Here is a 22825-nt window from a genome sequence, read left to right on the forward strand (position 1 = left end):
GAGTTGGGACCCTATACCACCGAGAAAGTAGTTTATAGCTGGCCTCCTGAAATCACGAGCTGATGGATGATTTGTGTGTCAAGGTGACGATACGCCTCCACTAATCCCTTAAGGTGCAACCCAGATCTCTCTCCCAGTGAGATTGGAAGTGTGTTTTAGACTAGTCCAGGGGTTCAATCAGTAGGGAATATGAGAATGACAAAGCATGTCTTAATGGGCCGGTATTTTAACACTCCACCTCAAAAATAGTTTTAGCATTATTATAAAAGGCTCTAGGTGGAGAATTCGCTAACTTTCTCATTTTCTTCAATCTCTCCCAGTGTCCCAAGGGAGAAGTAGTTAAGAGACCCTGAAGATGTTCTTTTGAAGGCCATGAGTTTCCATGTCCGAAGTGTGTCACTCTGAAATTGCCATTGTTTAACCAGGAACAAAAAATGTCATCCTCTATTCCCAGGGGTAAAAAGTGGATTACCCAAGATGGGGTACATAGAGGAATATAGAGGCGGAATTGATGAAAGAACAAAGGGATTACTGCAGCATGTCAGAGTGGTCCCAATTAACGGATTAGTTTTGAGTGTAGAAATTGTAGATAAATCAAGCCAAGGGGTTACAGGTCACTTTATTGTAATGGGATCTATAAGGTTATCACGAATCAAGTGTTCTATATGGCAAGCCTGCGTATACATATATGATCACAGCATTAAAGGGAAGCGGTCATAATAAAATATAAATGATATTTACCAGCAGCTGTAGTGACAATCTAATACATGCAGCAGGGCAGCTGGCTTACAATGGAAGCGGGCCTCTGGAGGTCATGCTTTGTACTCCATGTAATGAAGGTTGTGGATAAGGCCCTGTTCACACTGACATCAAGGCTTACATTTTTTTTGGCAGCTAAACATAATATTATAATTTCCCATTGACTTCTAGGGTTAGAATAAGACCTAGGCTTTCCTGCCTGTCAACAACGATGGGAGCCCAAGAGAATGGGAGGATAACTGATGGAACTTGCAATCAACGGGAATTAAAAATAAATAAAATGTTCTTTGTTAAAGTGGTGGAACAGAATGTTAGAATTCCGGTAGGTATAGTAATTCCATTTGCTGGAGCTGTTTTGAGCACGTATGTATCCATGTGTCACGGTAAGGGGAGTTCCTCTAGTTATAGATACGACAGGTAACAACGCTGGACACCTGCACATACAATACAGAAGCATCGCCATGGACTGTCACACAAGCCTTTCTTACCTCTCGCGAGATATCCAGATGCCTCTCTGCAAAGTGCACAGCTTGATCATGGTTTCCTAAGGCAGTGTAAGCATTCCCCAAACTCCAGCATGCCCGACCCTCTCCCACCCTACAACACAGAGATATACACTGAATATTGCATATTATGTACAGCAATAATAATGCCATCAGGGATTCATTCATTGCTTCTCCTCAGATCCCCAATATCCAATCCTGTATACTGTTACCTAGGAGCAGAGCGGCCTAGGAAACCCTACAGCCCCCTTCTCAGTCAGGGGGTACAACTGCTTGGCAATACTACTGCCTGCATTCTTATGACCATGTTGTATAGCAGATGTGGGACATTTTACAATTTACTTTCCACCCACATTTCTTCAGCTAGCTGGAATCCAAGTATACCGGCGGTCCCTGGGGTATAAACTAGATAGGCTCTGTATGCCAGCTGGAACAGGTGCAGGGCCGGCAAATGGTAAAAATCTACTAGTCGCCTCATCGCTCACCTTCTCCAGCTGCTCACTCCTCCTATTTCTGCTGTCACATGACGCAGGTCTGTCTTCTTAATTAATGGCCAGGACTCCTGGCTGCATCCAGGTCTCGGAGCTCACAGAGCACCGTCATGCCCTTAAAACACAGTAACGTCCAAGGCCTGGCCTGCAGTGAAGAGGCCGGGGACCTTGTGTGCAGAGGTGGAAAGAAGACTGGACGGTGGGCAGTGGAGCAATGAGGAGAGCATTAGGTGGATTTTTTTTGTTGTTGTTTTTTTTACACCTTATGTCACATAAGTCAGATTATCATAACTCAAGGGCTAGGAACGTTTTGATAATTTTGTGGCCCCCAGCTTAATTTTAACTGGACTTTGATCATTATAATGGTTAAGGTAAATTTACACTAAAGGATTATCATGAAGGAGCGCTCCTAAAAACGCTAAAAAAGATTTACTTTCCATGGAAAGAGGCTGCTGGTCAAATGTACTAATTGTATATTTAGGTAACTGATGTCAATTTTGTTTTATTTGTACAAAAAAAAATTCAGAAAAAAATTCAGAAAAAAAAGCTGCTACTGGTCACCGAATGAACTAGCAAAATGTTTATTCATTGGAGGTAGTGATGAGCGAGCCTGTATTGTTAACCCATTCGACGAGCACGCTCGGGTCTTTACCGAGTATTTGCGGCGTGCTCGGCATCTATGTTTGTGCCGCCGCAGCTGCATGTGTCACGGCTGTTAAACACCTGTGACACATGCAGGGATTGCCTGTTAGGCAATCCTTGCTTGTGTCACAGGTATCTAACAGCCGTGACACATGCAGCTGCGGCGGCACTAACATAGATGCCGAGCACGCCGCAAATACTCGGTGAAGACTCAGGCTTACTCGTCAAATGGGTTAACAATACAGGCTCGCTCATCACTAATTGGGGGAAATTATTTTTAAGCTCGCCTAAAAATAGTTTTTGGCAGTGCATGCTCTGGTGTAAACAGGACCTGTGCTACAGAGAACAATGGCAGCCTAGGTCACTGAACCATCTCTAAAGGCCCCGCCGCACATAACGAGATCGCTAGCAAGATCGTTGATACGTCACGGTTTTTGTGACGCAACAGCTATTCCGCTAGCGATCTCGTTATGTCTGACAGGTAGCAACGATCAGGCCCCTGCTGTGAGATCGCTGATCGTTACAAAGCTTCCTGAACCATTCCTGGGTCGTTGCGCTCCCGCTGGGCAGTGTGCATCGCTGTATTTGACACCTTATCAACGACCTCGTTAGCGATTCAGAGCAGAGACACGTAGGCGTGCATAAATTGGACTTTTCCGCGCCCCTCGCCCCCGATTGGTGGTCGCTACAGCGTTCTCATTTTCTGCCGTGCATAAACAAGGCAACAGAATAGCGATTCCATCCTTTGTTTCTGACCTCGTGCTGGATTGCAGATCCTAGCAGAATTCTCCGGGCTGTTGATATCCGTTCAACCGACTGAGTCCTGATTTTGCATAATTTTATGCACACCTTTGTGACACAGTACAGTCCCTATCAAGGTGTGGATCGTTGAAATAGCTGCTGTGTGAAAGCGTCCCAACAACCGCCGAGATCGTTAGTTAGATCGCTGGGGCGGCCGAAACCGTTGGGAAGTTCTGCATGTTTGACAGCTCCCCAGCGATCACGAAACGACTCTCCAGCGATCCCAAAACCGTGACGTAATAACGATCTCGCTAGCAATCTCGTTATGTGATGAGGCCTTTACTGTGCGTATCTCAAGAGCGCTCTGTCTATGTGCTTAGGCAGATTGGCGGTCATTTAGTGCTGCCAGTCGGTCCATATAAATCATCCCTATACATGAAACACCATTTCAAAGGGAATACATCATTATAAAGTGTCATTTATTTGTTCCAGATCCTAATAAAACACTTTGTCAAGCACGCATGTGCTACAACTGTTTTATTATGACCTGATGACTAATAGACATTTGTGAAAGAGCTTCTTGTGAAGTGCGGAGCCGCCCATGCACAGCTGCCCCAATAACCCACTGTGACACGCTGCACTAAACAGGTTAGAAGGAAAAATGTATTCAAGCTGTGACCTGTCATTAAGTTCCTTTGCGATGACGAGATGCTTGAGATGATAATCAATAGCCTTTTCATAGTCCTGAAGCAGAGTGTAGGTGTTACCCAAGCTATAGCAGCTCTGCGCCTCCACTGCCCGATCCTTTAGTTGCCGCGCCAGCTGTAGGGTCCGTCTGCAGGAAACAATACACATTACTCCAGGACGGTGCTGAGAAGTTATCAGCGTTTTACAGAGGCTGGGTTTTCTCACCATTTCATTGTTTACAGTCAGAGGCTAAACCAATCCTGTCCAGAAGTAGCACATTATTCGGGCTTTTTATTTGTGAAGGGGGCTGGCTGACTGCTCATTCAAGCCTGAATTTTGCCACCTTCTCTCATCGATGCAACCACTGACAAGCAAGGGGGCTGGATACTGACCACAGCACAGATCAGATGCAGACATGGGATTCTCCCCCTCAGAAGAGTCCGACTCAGACCTCAACCTGTAGCCACACACTAAGGAACCTTGCAAATCTGAACTGTATTAGTAACTTGCGGAGGTGCTGTATGTATATACATATAAATGAGGATTTGTCTGGGGTGCGGTCTTCTCTCACACGTCAATGTATACAAGTCAGGGTTATTGAAAGAGAATCTGTTACCCCCTGGCACTTATATGACCTCTAATATGGGCATACAGGTGATAGATTTACATTTCTATACCTACCTGTATGTCTCATATTAGAGGTCTGGTTGCTGTGAAATGTCTCTTTATTCCTACAAGTTTCTGATGCCTTGCAGGCCGGGGGATGGGAAGAAATCCCACCTACTGTGGTAATTACAATGTGTCCCCACTCCCCTGCATGACACAGTGTCCTGTGATGTGCAGTTGCAGCAGCCAAATCCAGGCACTGTGACATGCAGGGGAGGGGGGGAAACATTATAATTACCACAGGAGGTGGGGGATTTCTTCAGGGCCCCGGCCTGCAAGGCATCAGAAACTTGTAGGAATAAAAAGACATTTCACAGCAACCAGACCTCTAATATGAGGCATACGGGTAGGTATAGATTTACATTTCTATCACCTGTATGCCCATAGTAGAGGTCAGATAGGGTCCAGGGGGGGGTGACAGATTCCCTTAAATAATACAAACATCAGAAAAGAATAAATCTACAGACGATCAATAATTATAGACTGTTAGATCTATTTCCAATAAAAAATTATATTGTGGTACAGTGATATTTTTATGCCCAAAAAGAGACAAAGGTATTCTAGGAGTGGAGAAGGAAAGGGGGCCCCTGCGCAGAGACAGGGGCCCCTGCGCTCTGGAAGCTTGCACATATATTTTTTGTGGTTCGCCAATAAAGCCAAGTTCCGATGATAAGCTTTTGTTCAGAAATTGACGTTGCAGAATTTCTGCACATATTATTTAACCCCTTAAGGACCTTGAGTTTTTCTGTTTTTGCTTTTTGCTCCCCTTGTTGCCAGAGCCATAGCAATTTTATTTTTCAGTCAATATGGCAATATAAGGCCTTATTTTCTGAGGGACGAGTTGTACTTTTAAATGCCATCACTGGTTTTACCATATTGTATACTGGAAAACGGGAAAAAAATTCCAAGTGCGGTGAAATTGCAAAAAAAAAATAAAAATATGCAATTCCACAGTTTTTATTTATTTATTTATTTTTTTTACCACGTTCACTGAATGCTAAACCTGACCTGCCATTATTATTCTCCAGGTCATTATGAGTTGGTAGACACCAAACATGTATAGGTTCTTTTTTATTTAAGTGGTGAAAAAAAAATCCAAAATTTGCTAAAAAATAAAAAAAAATAATAAAAAAAAAAAATTAAAAAAATGGCGGCATTTTCTGAGACCCGTACCGTCTCCATTTTTCGTGATCTGAGGCCGGGTGAGGAGTTATTTTTTTATTTTGGGATAAATCCGATGTTTTGATCGCCTGTTGTTGTATTTTATTGCAATGTTGCGACGACCAAAAAAACGTAGTTCTGGCGTATAGAATTTTTTTTCTCGTTATGCAGTTTACCGATCGGATGAATTTTTTTTTTTATATTGATAGTTCGGGCGATTCTGAATGCAGCGATACCAAATATGTGTATGTGGGAATTTTTTTTAAATTATTTTATTTTGAATGGGACAAAAGGGGGGTGATTTAAACTTTTATATTTTTTTATATTTTTAAAACCATTTTTTTTTACACTTTCTGCATGCTTCAATAGTCTCCATAGGAGACTAGAAGCAGCAGTTTCCTGATCATTTATACTGCATACAGGCGACGAGCAGATCGCCTGTATGCAGGAGAAATGGTCCTGTGCTATGAGCGCCGACCACTAGGTGGAGCTCATAGCTAGCGAGACATGACAACCTCAAGGGTCTGCTGCAGACCCCGGGGTTGTCATGCCCACCCATCAGTGACCTGCGATCACGTGACGGGGTCACTGATGGGTGGGGCTAAGGCTGCGCTTCCGGTGCGGCGCTGTTAAATGCCGCTGTCAGAGATGGACAGCGGCTTTTAACTGGTTAACAGCCGCGGGTGGATCGCGATTCCACCCGCGGCTGTTGCGGGCATATGTCAGCTGTAATAATCAGCTGACATGTGCTCGGTTCAGTGCGGGCTCAGCGCTGAAGCCTCCGCTGAACCGGGGGTGATGGCCTGGGGTGTACTAATACGCCCCAGGCTTTAAAAGGGGTTAAATTAAGTTACTTGCGTTTTTTGTGCATTTTTTTAACATGCGTTTTTATTGTGCTTTTGAGGCTGCGGTTTTTGTCGGTGTCTGGTACGTCATGCTGTAAATATAGTGGCTTTCCTGTTGATACTTCCTGGTATATGCCTTTGACTAAACTTTATTGATATGTTTAGGTGTGGATTACATGTATTTTTCATGCGTTTCCACCGCAACAACGTATGTGTTTTTCACCTGCTGAATTTCCGCACCTAATGCAGGTCTGTGGGGAAATTCTGCACAGAAACCTCAGGATACCCGCATGAGAAATTGACATGCTGTGGATGAGAAACACGCACCACAGGTCAGTTTACACAGTGTAAAAAAAAGCACAGCGGGCAGGAGATCTCTATAAATCCCATCCACTTTGCTGGAACTATAAAAGGCTGAGTTTATGAAGCAGCAAAAACTCACTGTGGGAACGTAGCCTAAAAGTATCACTCCTAAAATACTTTTGTCTTTTTTGGACATAATAGTGTTTACATAGACTGATTATAATTTATCAATTACACACCAAACCGGTTTAAATGAAAAGTAAGCAATTAAAAGTAGCAAAAAGCTAGGTCTTGGCACATGTCTTAAATAAAACCCCTAAACTCTTACTTATAGTACTCGGCTGCCATCTCAAATTCACCCAGGAAGATAAAGGCATTTCCAAGATTACTGTACGCTCTTCTTTCTGCAGATCTGTCCCCAAACTCCCGGGCAATTAGCAGCCGCTGTAAGATAAGGAGAGTGAAGTTATCATTACTCGGGTACTGTAAAGCCTACAAGGGAATAAACACACCAGTCCTGGAGCTATTCTGCACTTCATAGGGAATATGTCATCAGATTCATGGTGCCCGAACCACGTGCTGCATGGATCAGAGCCTGGTGCACAATGGCAGCCATATATAACATACTCAAATGCTCCAGTGTTTCAGAGGAAATAGTGTGAAAATCCACCAGGGACCATAAGAAGAGACAAAGAGTCCAGCGTAGCCCCAAGCCAACTTCTACTGGCCCCTCTCCAGTTGATTGACAGTAATCTATCATTTCTGTGTACTTAGGAGACCTGTTAATAATCTAGAGCTGGGGGCCACATGGACGAGTCACCCCTCTCCCTATAGTCCCCATTGGCTTTACCAACTATGCTTTCTCTGAAATGCTAGTGCATGTCATGGTAAGACATATCTGGCTCAGCCAGGGTAACATTCATGCTGCCAGCGATTCAGGCAACAAATCTAGTGTCCGGCTTCCTTAAAAAGAAAAATTAACCAGGGAACCAAATCATAAGGAATTGGAGAACACACACTGGTGCTATTCACACCAGCAGATTTGCAGCCTGTCCTAATAAATACTGCATGTAGCTTCTTGCCATACCCATTTGGGTACGTGCACATGTTAAGTATTTGCTACAGATGTTTCTGCATTAAACACTTGTCTCTGGGCAGGGAAAACGTGCTCTTTTGCCATGGCTTTTTAAATTCTCATATGTGTTTTTTTCATTTGTTAAAATGGGGGGGTGGGAAGCTGAAAAACACTGCAGAAATGTACATGATGCACATACGAAACTGCTTCAAACCTGCAAGGAAAGAGTAAGCGGTGTGTGAATGAGACGTCAGAAACCTCATGCCGTTTACTAAGACTGTAAAACGCAGAGTTTTTTCATGAACATTGTGTGTGGTTGTATTTTAACCCTTAGTCCAGGCTTTGGGCTTTACTGGATCAACTCTTAAAAGGATTGTCTCAAATAACATTTATCCCTCATCCACAGCATTAACAAGTGTATGATTTCTGGAGGTCCGAACACTGGAATCCCAATGATCCCAAGAACAGGGATCCTAAAGTCCCCTGTGTGAATAAAGAGCCAGCCTACATGCACTACTACAGTGAATGGAGCAGTGGCTGCACATGCTCACTACAGGACCCCCGTTCTTGGCATATAATTGTCATCTATCCTTTGGCTAGGCGATATGGGACAATGTCTGACAGATAAAATTAGAAGAACAATGGATTCTAACAGACCATATTGACTTTGATTAGATCCAATACATTTCACCTTTTTATCTAGGTGCAATAACAAATTAAAACCTTTTAAAGAGACTGTCACCAGGTTTTTGCTACTCCACCTGAGAGCAGCATGATGCATGGACAGACTGATTCCAGTGATAGATCATTTACTGGGCTGTTTGCTGCAGTTGTTAAAATTACTGTTTTATCTGCTGCAGATCTACCAATTCTCTGAATGCAGTCATGTACACTGTGCATAGGCAGAAAGCTGCCAATCATGTTGGAGGTGGGGTTACACAGAGCTCAATCACTGTTTTATCAGCAGATTATCAAAACTACAGCAATCAGCCCAGTAAGGGTGCAAGTACACGATGTCTCACCGGCTGCGGCCCCGACGCCGTGGAGAAGCCGCCGGCGGCTTCCGCTCAATATGCTAATGAGTGGCAGCTTTTTTCTCCCCACATGCGGACTTTCCTCATAGAGGTTAGGTCTATGGAGAAAGCCCGCATGCGGACCTGCAGGAGGAATTGACATGCTGTGGTCTGGAAAGACGCACTGCATGTCAGTTTCCGCAGGTGCACAGAGACGCATAGTGGACATGGCTGTCTACAAATCCCATCCACTATGCTGTAAAATCTGGCCGCTGCGGATTGGACGCAGCACAAGTGCACTGCGTCCAATCCACAGCAAATACTTATCGTGTGCACGTACCCTAAGGGTCTGTTTACACAGACTGGCCAACAGCACTAAATGACCGCTGATTGGAGGTAGTTTCATATCCTGTTTACACAGGCACACTGCCGTACAGGATGCACACAGATCTGTAATACACCGCTCAGAGCACATTGGCCGACACTGGTCTCAGCAGTGCAAGTCCGGTTTTCACAGAATGAATAATGATGATCTTTTGCTGCACAAAATATAATTTCACCCAACGAACAAGCGTTTGTTTGATCATGAACTGATTAGCAGCCTTTATAATAACACTCATTTCACGATAATCTGTAAGTGTAAATGCGGCTTTACTGACCCAGTGCAGGAACCAGGGTCTCTGTCTCTGCTCACAGATTAGGTGGCAGATTCACTTTAAGATGGTAAAGGAAACATTTCTCTACATTTAAGAGTACAGCAAAATCAAGTCATGTAACAGCCTGAAGTAGTGCTACTCCTCCGGGCAACAGGTGAAATGGGGAGTCTCAAGTTTATATGATCATAGTAATAACGTAATCTGTGGAATCACATCCGCTTTGTTGAAGGTTTTATCAGGTCACATTTCAATGGCAAAATGACACTTCTAAATCATCAGATAACAGATCTGTCCTTTGCTTCCATTGCACTAAAAGCCGGCATGTTAAAAATTCTGAAGTTTGTGTAAAATTCCAAACATAACGCAGATACCAAACTAGCGTGGAGTAATACTACTAATCAGTGTAAGCGGACTGCCGGAGAGCAGCAGAACGCTCATCAGGCGCACTGCCCTGAACAATGGCAGCCTGGGCACTGAGCGATTAGATCTATTCTATCGCTCACTGGGTTTCATAATTCCCTAACACTATGTCTTTGGAGAAACCCAGGCAAGCACAGGCATGGCTCTCCATGAGTTAAATTCATGGTGTATGAATTAGGCTGACAAGCTCACATAAAGGTCTGTGGACATTTCTGAGCCTGGATGATGTCGCTCAGGTAACAAATGCACGGATTCCTGTAAACTCCAGATACATGGGCCAGTTACCAAAACGTCATAAAAAAAATCTACCGCAGCTGCCCTAGGGGTACGTTCCTACACCGCAAATAGGCTGCCAAATTTCCACCTCGAGAATGTCTGTGGAAATCCTTCAGCGCATTACACCACCCGTACAGCGGCTGAGATTTGAGAAAACCTGATTCACACACTGCAGAAAAGAGATCACATCGTAACATAGCCCAATACGAGGTTTTTATATCCTCATATGTCAATTTATGCTACAGGTTTTCACAAAGAATTTGTTTTTCAGTGCAAATGGTGAAACCGGTGTCAATTCTGTGGCATTTCCACCACAAAGCTCAGTGTGGACTCGTCTCTGAGGGTATGTGCACGTGGAGGTGTTGTGGATTATTTTTTAGAGATTTTTGCAGAGCTTTTTCCTGAAGTAGCGTTTGCAATCTTATGATTGGACAGTGACTCGATGGGAGCAGATTCTATCAGGAGCCATTTAGAGGAGACTGGCACTTTTCAAAAACTGAAGTGAAGGGAAAGAAGAGAAAAATGCTCAAAAGATTGAAAAGATAGTAACAATCTTTCATGCACTTTTTTCTGAGTGAACCTTTTGCAAAAACACAAACTCCAAGTGCACATGGGCTTATTTGCAATGTAGGAATTCCCATGTATTTCAGAAGCTTGTGTGGGTACTAATTCCCCTTTTGGCTATGTTCACACACAGTGTTTTTTTCCTGCAGCCAAAACCTGTTTCTCTTAAACCGTAAAAACACTTCAGGTTTTGCACTTTTTCATTGCTTTCTAAAATCAGTGAAAAAACATTACAAAAACGCTAAAAGTATTGATAGTGCTGCAGTTCTCAAATGCAGTCAGGAAAAAAAAAAAACAAGCTTGTGCATGAGGTTTCTGGACTCAGCTTTTGCTTGTATGGAAACGGAATTAATTTGCATTAAAAAAAAAAAAAATACAAAAACGTTGTGTGTGAACATAGCCTAATAGTCTCAAAGTAGCAAGGATGAAACATTTATAAGTGAGTACCTGCTCATGGGACATGACAGCTTTTCGAAAATTTCCAAGTAAATAATGAGTATTGCCCAGGTTTCCATATGCACGTCCTTGAGCGGCTCTGTCCCCCAGCTCTGTTACAATTAACAAGTTAGCCCTGTTCACACAGAAAACAAATGAGCATTGTTATTTTACATAATCCTTTGTGCAGGTTATTTTTCAGCAGCATAAGCCTTGTGAAGCCGACGAGGACATCCGGAGATTCCTGATATTATGCAGAGAAAACGTAAAATACTGATATTAAGAAAAGTATTGTAACCTTACATTACTCATTATCTAGTTCTCCGCTTGCTCTCATTGAATGAAAACAATGTTGCTAAGGATGATATTTAAGAGATCCTGAAAAAGGTAAGGAATTAAAAGACAAAGGGCCCGATTCATAATGAGGGCTTTTTTTTTAAAGTCACTTTTTTTGTCTTGTGTTACATGACTTTTTTGCATCAAATTCTTTTAAAATGGTGCACGCGTTTCAAGAATTGAGCACAAAATCTAAAATGCTCTCTATTCTTGACTAAACTTAGTGACTTAAGTGCGTAAAGTCACATTGTACTAAAATGTTACTAAATTTGAGGAAAAACAACAAACATTTCATTTCAGACACACATAAAATTACTCCAGGAGGAGACTGAAGAACGATTTAGGACTTTTTAAATTGTTGCAGCAGATGAATCAGACAACCCCAACCCTCCCATACTAACGAACAAAAACGTCAAGCACACAAGATAGACTTTAAAAAAAAGTCACAAATTAAAAGAACAAGAGGCAAACGAAAAACAACAAAAATGAAACAAAAGGAAAGACCAAATACATTCATGAATCAAGGGCTAAAGTATATTAAAAAGTTGTAGAGCTAATCAACATGCAGTGTAAAAGGGAATCTGTCAACAGGTTTTAGCTATGTTATCTGAAAGCAGCATACTGTAGGGCCTGAGACCCTGATTCCAGCCATGTGTCACCTACTGGGTTACTTGGTGCAGTTTTGATAGAACCCTGGTTTTCCCTGCTGTAGACGTAGCAGTGCACAGAATGCTGAGCTGTGTATATAGCCCCTCACACGCCCCTGATTGGCAGCATCCTCTGTACATTGTGCTCATCAGCAAGCTGATAATCAGTGCTGGGAGGTGGCTGGACTACACTGCACGAGGCCAGTTGTCCTGTAGTGATAATCTCCGGATGATAAAACACGGATTGTATTTAAACTACAGAAAGCAGTCCAGCAAGTGACATCACTAGATTCAGGCTCTCTTGCCCTATACTATACTGCTCACAGATTACATAGCAAAAACCTGCAGGCAGATTGCTTATCTGGGACAATGAAAAATATAGATTACTTACTCATAATAATCCACGGCCTTCTGTAAAGCGACCTTCACCTCCTCTGGAAACTCTCCGGGGTCCCTGGTCCCGGTACATGCCAGGCTCTTCCCCTTGGAGTGGTACACATTGCCGAGGTTATACAGCGCTCTGGCCTCACCAACCTGTATGGAGAGAAGGACAATACGCATCTTATAAAGCCATGGTGTAGAGAGGTGGTGCAGGTTAGTTTAGTTTTCTATAGAGATATAATCTGTAATAGTCAGCAGGTAATAGATTATTATCGGAGTACAGGAAATCATTCTGACATTTCAGACTGTATTTGTCATTGCCCTGGGGTATACAGTACGGCTAGCCTGTGACATGTGGGATCCTGCAGACCAAGTGTAATCTGATCTGATCACAGCACTGAGCATTCAGGTAGCAGACATCAGCGATAAACTAAGAGTAACCAGCGGATCTGGGGGTAATCTCACATGCTGTCATTTTACCTTATCATACAACTCCCGAGAGATCTCCAAATGTCGCTCACAACATAAAATGGCTTCATCAAAATTGCCCAAAACTTTCAGCGTATTACCAAGATTCCCACTAGCCTTCGCTTCTCCAAGACGGTCGCCAATAGTCCTGTGTTACAACAGAAAAAGAACTATCAGAAGAAATAGACCATTGCCTGCTCTGCTGGGACATATTCACATGGAGGCAGAAACATCCCATAGATATGAATGAGGCTTGCAGATATCCATATACTCGCAGCAATTTTTTTTTTTTTTTCTTTTTTTTTAAAGGACCAGTAACTTGCTTTAAAAAAAAGGAGTTAAATACCTAGTAAAAATCCCTGAGCTCCCTACTACTGTTTTCCATTTTGCGCTGCGTCACCTCATTGCATAGATATTCACACCTGATGCATATGGAGCGCAATGTGTGAAATCTCTGCTTAGCACCCCATCTGGGTGTGTCTTAACCCCTTGCCACACTACAGCATACAGTTACGTCCTACTGCGGCTCCCTGACTTATGACAATCGCATCTTTCCCGGCAGATCATGGCTGTGATAATCAGCAATCACATGATTAACAGCCGCACATGGAGCGGAGCGCCACCCGTGGCTGTAAACCTGTCAAATGCCGCTGTGAATCTTTGACAGCGGCAGCCACAGAGTGCCGGCAGGGGGGTGCACTGTTCTCACAGCCTATTGGCGCCTCGGTGACACAATCACGGGGCACGGAGGGCTTGCCAGGACGACTGGCGGTCTGCAGGTCATGACTGTGCATGACATGTCATATGTGAACGCCAGCCCCTCATAGGTGACTGATTTGTGCTATCCACACAGGATTGTAGTATTGCTGTTTATCAGTACAAGCGATCAGATGACCACAGACTCAAATCCCCTAAGGGAACTACCAAATAAGAGTGGAGGAGAAAAAAACAACCTATATAGTTCAAAATCACCTAGATTCTTCCCCCCATTGAAAATAAGAAAAAAAAAAAAGGTTAAAAAAATGCATGTGTCCATGAATGTCTGATCTATAAAGATGTGAAATTAATTAACCCGATCTGTAAACTATGTAATGACCTCCCCACAAAAAAAAGGGAAAAAAAAAAGAAAAAAAACAGAACTGCATTGGGGTTTTTTTTGGCCGCAGAAACTAAAAACAAACAAAAAAAAAAATGCAAATTAGGGGCGATCAAAACATCATATCTACCCAAAATTGGTATCAATAAGAATGTCGGGTTAGGGTGCAAAAAACAAGCCCTCACACAGTTTCGGCGACCAAAAAATTGAAAAAGTTACGGGTTTCAGAATATGGTGACAAGTCACAGCCCCAGGGAAGACTGTTTTATAGTTCAACTGGGCATTTCTTCAGAGATTTCCCATATTGCACTGCAAAACAAATAAATGTGACTCTCTAATCGAGCAACGCAGCGCAAAACAGAAAAGAACGGCAGAAAGGAGCTCAGGGATTTTTACAAGGTATTTAACTACTTTTTTTTTTTTTTCCGCAAGTGATCGGTCCCCTTTAAGCCAAAATGTATAAGAATACACAATGCCAGCTTCATCATATCTGTTCCCAACCATATATTCAGTGTAAAAACAAAAATATTGGATAAAAAAAACAAACAAAAAGAAGCCTAAAAAGTGATAACTTTTTTAGTAGCATTGGCCCAACCCAAAGTAAACAGCCCCATAGTGCTAGCCATCAGCTCACCTTGCTAGGGTTAGGTCGTGGTGGTGGTATTCCAATGCCTTGTTGTATTCATGCAGGTAAAAATAGGCATTGCCCAGCTGACTGTATATGGCACTGAGAGTTTTCAGATCTTCGGTGCCCACCTGCACTGCTGCCTCGAAGAAGGACACGCCAGCTCGACAGTCACCAGCTTTACACAACCGCTCTCCTTCTAGGGCCAGCTCCAGACAGGACGCCTCCATTCTTAGGACAGAATAGTGGTTTTTATGAGACCAAGGGAAGGAAGGCATAGAAAACAAGCATAGGACCGTGTACACCATTAGGCTCAGTAACAGCAGCAACAAATGGGTTAAAGCCAGTAGACTACTGGATTTGTGTAAGGATCTGAATGATTTATGAGGTCTCAGCTGTGAAACAGCGGGATCTTCCCTTACAAAGGTCTCAGTGTATGAATTAATAAATAGCAGCAATCAACCTTCTGAAAAGTAGAACAGAGGATCGGGAGAGGCCTCGCACACAATGTGTGCAGAACTAATGTCATGGGCTGATAGCAAACCGGGGCTTGGAAGAATACGGCAACCTTACCATGCAAGGGACTACAGGAAGATCAGAAGCTGTCACCTCCATGTATAGGAGACATCCAGCGTATATTACATCACTACCAGGCACCTGACTGCAAGCACAGGAGGAACTTTCTATATCGGACGGGGTGGCATAAAATATGGACTCAATGGATAAAAAAGTTAAAGTAAAAACAAAACTAAAATCTACCCAACATTTAATACCTTGGAGACTTTCTGCAACCTAAACAGAAAGTCATGATGGACATGGTCAGCAGGGCGAGCTGGAGGTCTCTCTGGAAGCGTAAATGCCGAGGGGGCCCAGGAATCCTAATAAATGATCCATGCCCCTTTCAGATGCACGTCTTCAGCAGGGATATAACGCCATCCGGCAGATGTTAGTGCCCATGTACGAGGCAAGCACGGGAATGCATCAATATATGCTGTGCCATTGGGAACTGGGTTAAGATTAAAAACACTAGATGGGTAATCTCAGCTAATCCCCTCCTAGGCCGGCTGCTCTGCCCACCACATGTTAAGTGACACGGCCAATTAGCATCAATAATATTAATTTCCCTTATTTCTGATGAGTGACTCGCTCTGCGGGCAGCTGGAAAGCCGAGGATGCTGACCCCCGTATCTGCACACAGCAATGTGGGGTAATCGGTGGGTTGTAGGCGACACTACAAGCTTTTTACAAGTCATAATCGGCTCAGACAGGTCTCATGCACTGGTGAAGTGGTCATCGCTGTGCTTCACTCACACAGTGTTGGCTTACAGCAGAGTTAAATACAAGTAATAGCGCTCTGGCCCTGTGGCCTAAGCCAGACAGTGAATGTCCCTTTCACATACACAAAGCCAAAACTGAAAGCTTGGACAACGTTGCGGGCCAGTCTTGATATTAAAAAAAAGTCTACAATTGAGAAAGTTTTTCCTTATCAAATATACTGATGAAACTTTTTTTTTGTGGAAACAAACTTAAAAGGGGTTGTCCCATGAACAAAGTACATTTTAATTAATAGAACTTAGGATAAAATTAGCACATAACAAATGGGGCATACTGGAATATAATGTGTTATGCAAGAGCATATGACCCAATGGCCTAATTTATATAAGTAATAACAAAAGGATAAAAACAAATTGAAATTGCCAACAAGTGCCCCCCAAACACAGTATGATACCCCTACAGTGAATTCCTCCACTGTACCCTCCACACACACGGTATGATAACCCTACTGTACCACCCCCCACCACCCTCCAAGCAAAGTATGGTGACCCATCACAGTATGATGCCCCAACAATGATCCCCATACAGAATAAAGGGGGTCCCACATAGTCATCCAAACAGTATAATGGCCTCCACATAGTCATCCAAACAGTATAATGGCCTCCACATAGTCATCCAAACAGTATAATGGCCTCCACATAGTCATCCAAACAGTATAATGGCCTCCACATAGTCATCCAAACAGTATAATGGCCTCCACATAGTCCCCGGGGTTGTGGGCCAAACATAATCACCCTGAATGCCAGAGTTAAACATGTGTGACATAAAGGGAACAGCACTTTTATCTATTTTCGAAGACCACATTAATTGTAATGATTGGAAAGCACAAAAGGATTGCCCATCATCTATGAAGACTGGTAACTTACTTTTCTCAGGCCCCTAAAATAAGGCTGTGAAACACAGACCATTCACACATCAGAAGACCTAGCTAAATCACAGGGTCTCCCCACCTGAGCCAACTGCTTCATTGTCATATATGAAGCCTTAAATTTCAGGATGGAGACCCAGCAGTAGGGCCAGGTCTTCCAATTCAAGCCAGATCCATGAACACAGACCATGTGAATCTGGCCTTAGTAGTATACAAATTATTGAAGAACAGCCCTCCGCTCTGGTTTATAGCGCACCCTAAACAGAGAAGCCCCGCTCTGACTTCCAGATTTCTTAAAAAGGCATATAGAAAGGGGAGATCGTATGAGATAGCCCCTTTTAGTTGGCTAAAGTGGTAAAACAGGTCCAGGCGATGACATTCATAGTAAATGGAGAAGGTTAAAGAAAGGCTTGATTTGTGTGTATTCGGGCCTAGACCCCCATCAAGTCTGCTAACGTTTCAGAACCAGTAGACATCTTGTATACAGTGTAGGAAAGCCGCCATCAGCCACATATAGTGACCTGTGCCTCATGCACAGCCGCTATACAGGAGACAGTTCCTAAATCGTAATCCCCCACTATAAGGATATGATACCCACAGATCACTTCAGGATGGGGGATCACACTTGCAGTAACTAATGTGAATGTGACCACATCATTTGTCACCAGCTTTCCCTATTTATTCCATTTACAAGTTCATAGTTATTGCACAGACATTACATAGGCGTCCACCCATACAGGATTATTCACCTATACAAGATGAAATACCATTTCATTAGATCCAAAATCCTGAAAGAAGAAGAGACATTTCTAGATAATGGTAAGAGAAGCCTTCCAGGGTAGTAGTATCCTGGCACAGGGGCCCTGCGAGCCATCATTTACCAGAGACTTGGTTCACCCTAGTCCCATTTATAAACCATGGCACGGTGGCCATGCAAGATTCATTTTCAGACAGGAAAACATCTCCTGGGGAGCACGTCATACATTTTTATTGGGTCAGCGGAAGGTGGACTTCATTAAAAATATCAGAAATGCAAATGGAGCCTCTGAATGGTAGTGTACTCTCCAGCCAATCAAATACTAACCAATTTTAACTATTTTAAAGCAAATAATAGACATAAAATAACGTGAAAAATCCACATAGATCGAAAGTATTTTTTTCCTTTGAGAAATGACCATTATATAAAGGTATGCGCATACAGAATATTTCATACAATGACTATTTGTGAGGCATAGCCCAGTAATCCAGAATATTTCTGTAATTGACCGGTCTTGGTAAAGACGACAGAAGAGCTTTGGACATTTCCAGTCCATAAGTATCAAACATTTTTCTTACAGCTGTTGGAAAGTGCACAGAATAGCACGGGTCACTGGGTCCCAATACACGTCACAGCAGATGTGGGAATCATCTATGTACGTGGCCTCTGTACATACGACAGCATCTAGGGAACTACGACTAGAAACAGAACAGCAGTGGTCTTACCTGTAGCGCACATGAAAGCTAGGGTCCTCGCGCATGCTTATCAACACATCAGTCCCCTCCATCAAGACGCATTCTCACAATTACATTAAAAAGTAACAAAAGAAAGTCCTCGAAAATGTCTGGTCACCACAAATATACGTCTCCACGACGGGAGGAATATATCCAAAAATTAGAGGAAAGTCTGCTTTAGAGGCACCGAATCTTCTTTTGCTTATGGGCGCACTACTGCCCAGGTGGGATCCTCCTCCCTGGAGCTTGTCCGGATGCGTTTGGCCACCATTCTGTAGGAGAAGACAAGATGCTTTGCTTCAGGTCTCACTTTTGTATTTCCATCAGCAGACCAAAGCAGCACTTACAGGGTGGAAAAAGCAAAGTGATCCATGCTGACGGAGCAGTCAATGACTTAGAGGCAGGAGTCGCTCTGCAGCTATGGTAACTGAGGCAAGCACGGGAGGCGGAAGGCAATCGCTTGTGGTGCAGGCAGCATGCTGGCCAAGTTTTAAAGGGGTATCGGATTGCATCAAAGCTCTTTGGAATCACCTTAGCTGTGGATTATATCATTAGCAGTGATGTCAGAAAGTGTTCAAGCGACAGACCAGCATCATGCAAGAAGATTACTGGCACCCGAAGTGAGCAGACGCCACAAGCCTGCCATATTGTTTGTGCAGGGGAGAAAAGATGATCAATTGGAGATTTTCCACATGAAAATGATTGGTATGAGATAAGCGTATAGTCACACACACAAAATAAACGGTCAGGAAATAAGCAGATTTATTCTTTTATACATTAAAGATATCATATTACAAAACCATCATTGTATTAAAGGGGAAATCCGCTACCAGAACACCTTTATAAAAGAAGAGGTCCTCCTTGTAAAATAAAAATAACCGTTTTCCCCTCCCGTTCCAGTGATGTCTGCGCCACGTCTCAAAGACACGTGTGACATTGTTACATCACATAAGCCCTGCAGCCAGTCAGCGGCCGTTATTGGGCTGCTGCGCTCTCACTTCTTCCACTTGTCCAAGGCTTGATCTCAGGAAGTGAGAGCGCAGCAGTCCAATAACAGCCGCGGACTGGCTGCAGGACTCCCATGGGAGAACAACGTCCTGGGAGACTCTGAATAGATGGGAGAAGGGAGTATGTTATTTTTATTTTGCAAGTAGACTATTTAGTTTAAGAAGTGATTGTTCAGTTAGTGCACAACCCCTTTAATTCCAATGTTAAAGTTTAGTACATTAACATTAAGAAGGGCAAAGGTTTAAAAACAGCCCCTGTCCAAATGCCCCATTAGGAAGAATGCCATTATAGAATGTATGCCAGTCCTAGGACCCCTCTGAGCTAGAACAGGCAGCAGATCCATTATAGTCCCTGGCGTTCTCGGGGACCTGGATCTTGTATTACATACATGGCTATTCACCTGAATGCAGCAGTGTAATCCTACAAAGCAGGCACAAGGAAGACGCAGGGCTCTCTGTGGCTGTCCCCGGTACAAATCTGCTTGTTGGGTGAGCATTTTATAATGACTGATCATAAAGCCGTCAAAACACTGAATCATGTGCAACTTCATCAGGAGCTGGGACAGGCGCTTTATGAGTCAGTGACTGCCATCTGTCTGCTGCACAATGTTACAGGGACGCTCACAATTTCTACTAAACCATCGTTCAGGTTTTTCTACCTGTCACATAACAAACATGACATAATTCACAGACACATACAAGCCTGTGTGTGGAATAGTGGCCCAAGCTGCATCGCCGAGTCCAGATCTATGGGGGATTCAACATCGGAGAAGGTTTGAGGACAGGGCTCCTTGTTATTGGTCAAGTAAAAGTTATAAAACGTGTCCCACATAAAAAAAAAGGGTGTTATTTTTTCAGCAGGAGTAGCTCCACATTATGGGCTGTATCTGGTATAGGAACTCATCCTTATCTAGAGGAAACCTGTTGCTTAGAATTGCTGTTAGGGCAGCCAGGAGTTTGAGGTTACATTATCAATCATCTAGAAGTTGTAGTTTAAGGCTATGTGCCCACGTTGCATTTATGAAGCAGAAAAATTCTGCTGCATAAATGCAAGTCCTCTCCCGGAAAAACGCATGCGGAATTCCGCACGCGTTAAGGCTGTGTGCCCACGTAGCGTTTTTCAAGCGTATATGCTGCGGAATTTCCGCAGCGTAAACGCTTGAAAAACGCATGTAGATCCGCACCCCATGGTCCCCAATGGCATTCCGCAATGTCAATGCCCATGCTGCAGATTTTTCCGCAGCGTATATGCTGCAGTCAAAAATCCGCAGCATGTTCATTAATTTTGCGGAAGCGCAGCGGAATCAATGTGCGGATGGTACCCAAGTCTGGATGAGAGGAGACTCTCATCCAGACCTGGGTACCAAAGAACCTGTAAAAAAAAGAATAAAATAAAGTTTATACTTATCTTATGATGTTTTCCCTCCGTCGCGCTGTTGTCTGAAGGACCTGCCACGTCATTGAGTCATGTGACCCACCACATGACTCAATGACGTCACCGCAGGTCCTGCACACAACAGCGTGAGCCGCTCAAGCCTCCGGACGGGGCAGAGAATGCATCAGAAGGTGAGTATAAAGTTTATTTTTTTATTTTTTACCATTCTGAACAAGTTGTCAAGCACTTTTCCAAGTGATGCTTGGAGAAGTGCTTGATAACCCGCATGCGGAAATGCATGCAAAGACGCCTCACAAACGCTTCTACCTGGCGGGAAAACCGCATGTAATATCCGCATGCGATTTTCCCGCCAGGGAGAAGCGTAAAAAATATGCTTCAGGTCCGCAACGTGGGCACATAGCCTTATCACGCGTTTTCCACATGCGGAATTGCCTTGCGTTTTTTATGCATTGGACAAAGGCAATTCCGCTTGCGGAAACGCAAAATTAAATGACATGCTGCGGATTTTTGAACGTGGCATAAACGCTGCGGAAAAATCCGCAGCATGTGCATAGAACTTGCGGAATCCCATTGGGGAACATGGGGTGCGGATATACATGCGTTTTTCAAGCGTTTACGCTGCGGAAATTCCGCAGCATATACGCTTGAAAAATGCTACGTGGGCACACAGCCTTAAGGAAGTAACAGCAGGACGGAGAAAATAATGTTATATTCACACCGTGCCCCGTTCCTGCCAGCTGGGCACAGCACTGAGCAGGCGCTGCATTCTTCTAATCCTGCCCACTACTCTCCTGGTGGACATCCTGCCTAGCCCGTGAATGTGCCACCTGGAAGTGGGCATGATTGGAAGAACAGCGGTGACTGCTCGGTGCTGCGCTTCACAAATGACTGAGCAGATGGAGCATTTTCTCCTTCCTTACACTGTAGCCTGCGCCCTACACCTCCCCACCATCACTTAGGCATTCCTAAGGAAACTGGTTGCTATAAGTATATGGCGATACATGTCCTCTATCTTCTGCATTAGATATTGGCTCATCTTGTAATTCTTAAATACACATACTCTTGCAGAATGTCTCACATACATGAACAGCAGTAGAAAAAATTAAATATTCCTTATAGAACAGCTAAAGCCAAAAGCACCCCCAAAGTGTATACTGCCCCACCATAGGCCGCCATGTCATAACACATCATGCAGCGTTTCATCAGATACCAGATCACATAGGCATTGCTTCTAGCCCACCCCCGGCGCCTAAGTCTCGTCTGGCACCACATGTAGCACCTATATGTCTGTAATATACCACTTCATGTATAAGGGACTAGGTTTATGGAGTTCATCCATTGCACTGTGTATGGGACCTTAGTTTTGGTACTGAGCTATTAATGCTCTCCAGAAGACAAAGCAACCAGCACAAATAGTTCTGGAGGGAAAAGCACCCAGACATTGCAACATCTGTATATTAGAAGGTGCTCTTAGTCATATATTGCCTCTGTTAGGCTATGTGCCCACGATGCGGATTTAATGCTTTTCCATGGCTACATTTCCACCCCGAAAACGCATTAAAAACGCATGTTACGTTGTCTGCCATGTTTCCCAATGATAATCCGCATGTGCTGTGGACATGCTGTGGAAATTTCCGCTGCGGATTATCATTGCGGAAAAATCCGCAGCATGACCATCCATTTTGCGGAATTGCGGCAAAATCACTGCCATTGACTTGCATTGGACCGCATAACATCCGCATCACTACATGTGCACATGCGAATATTAAGCGATTCAATGCGCGGATGGTACCTGGGTCAGGAGAAGAGGAGACTCTCCTCCACACCCGGGTACCATAGTACCTGTAGTTAAAAAGAATTAAAATAAAAACAAAACATATACTTACCTTCTGATGGCCCCGTCTGCTCCCGGCGGTGGTAAAAGGACCTTCAGTGACG

The 22825-nt window shown here is 43.6% G+C and overlaps 1 protein-coding gene across 3 annotated transcripts in view; it reads right to left on the reverse strand.

Annotated features, from left to right (window-relative positions):
- The window catches only part of GPSM2 (G protein signaling modulator 2), a 51790-nt gene that overhangs the window by 10428 nt on the left and 18537 nt on the right, over positions 1-22825 (reverse strand). For 2 of the 3 annotated variants that reach the window (XM_073642908.1, XM_073642909.1), the window contains 8 exons: positions 18476-18756; positions 14800-15021; positions 13082-13217; positions 12612-12754; positions 11250-11373; positions 7127-7242; positions 3816-3971; positions 1248-1356 (listed from right to left, as the gene is read on the reverse strand). In XM_073642908.1, coding sequence (XP_073499009.1) covers positions 1248-1356; positions 3816-3971; positions 7127-7242; positions 11250-11373; positions 12612-12754; positions 13082-13217; positions 14800-15021; positions 18476-18537 — 1068 coding nt within the window. In that variant the 5' untranslated portion in view covers positions 18538-18756. The remainder of the gene's footprint in view (positions 1-1247; positions 1357-3815; positions 3972-7126; positions 7243-11249; positions 11374-12611; positions 12755-13081; positions 13218-14799; positions 15022-18475; positions 18757-22825) is intronic. The other variant, XM_073642910.1, reaches the window with a different exon arrangement.

This window comes from Phyllobates terribilis, unplaced genomic scaffold, assembly GCF_046119375.1.
Source record: "Phyllobates terribilis strain yellow unplaced genomic scaffold, ASM4611937v1 Scaffold_8__6_contigs__length_399053987, whole genome shotgun sequence".
In the NCBI taxonomy this organism is placed as follows: domain Eukaryota; kingdom Metazoa; phylum Chordata; class Amphibia; order Anura; family Dendrobatidae; genus Phyllobates; species Phyllobates terribilis.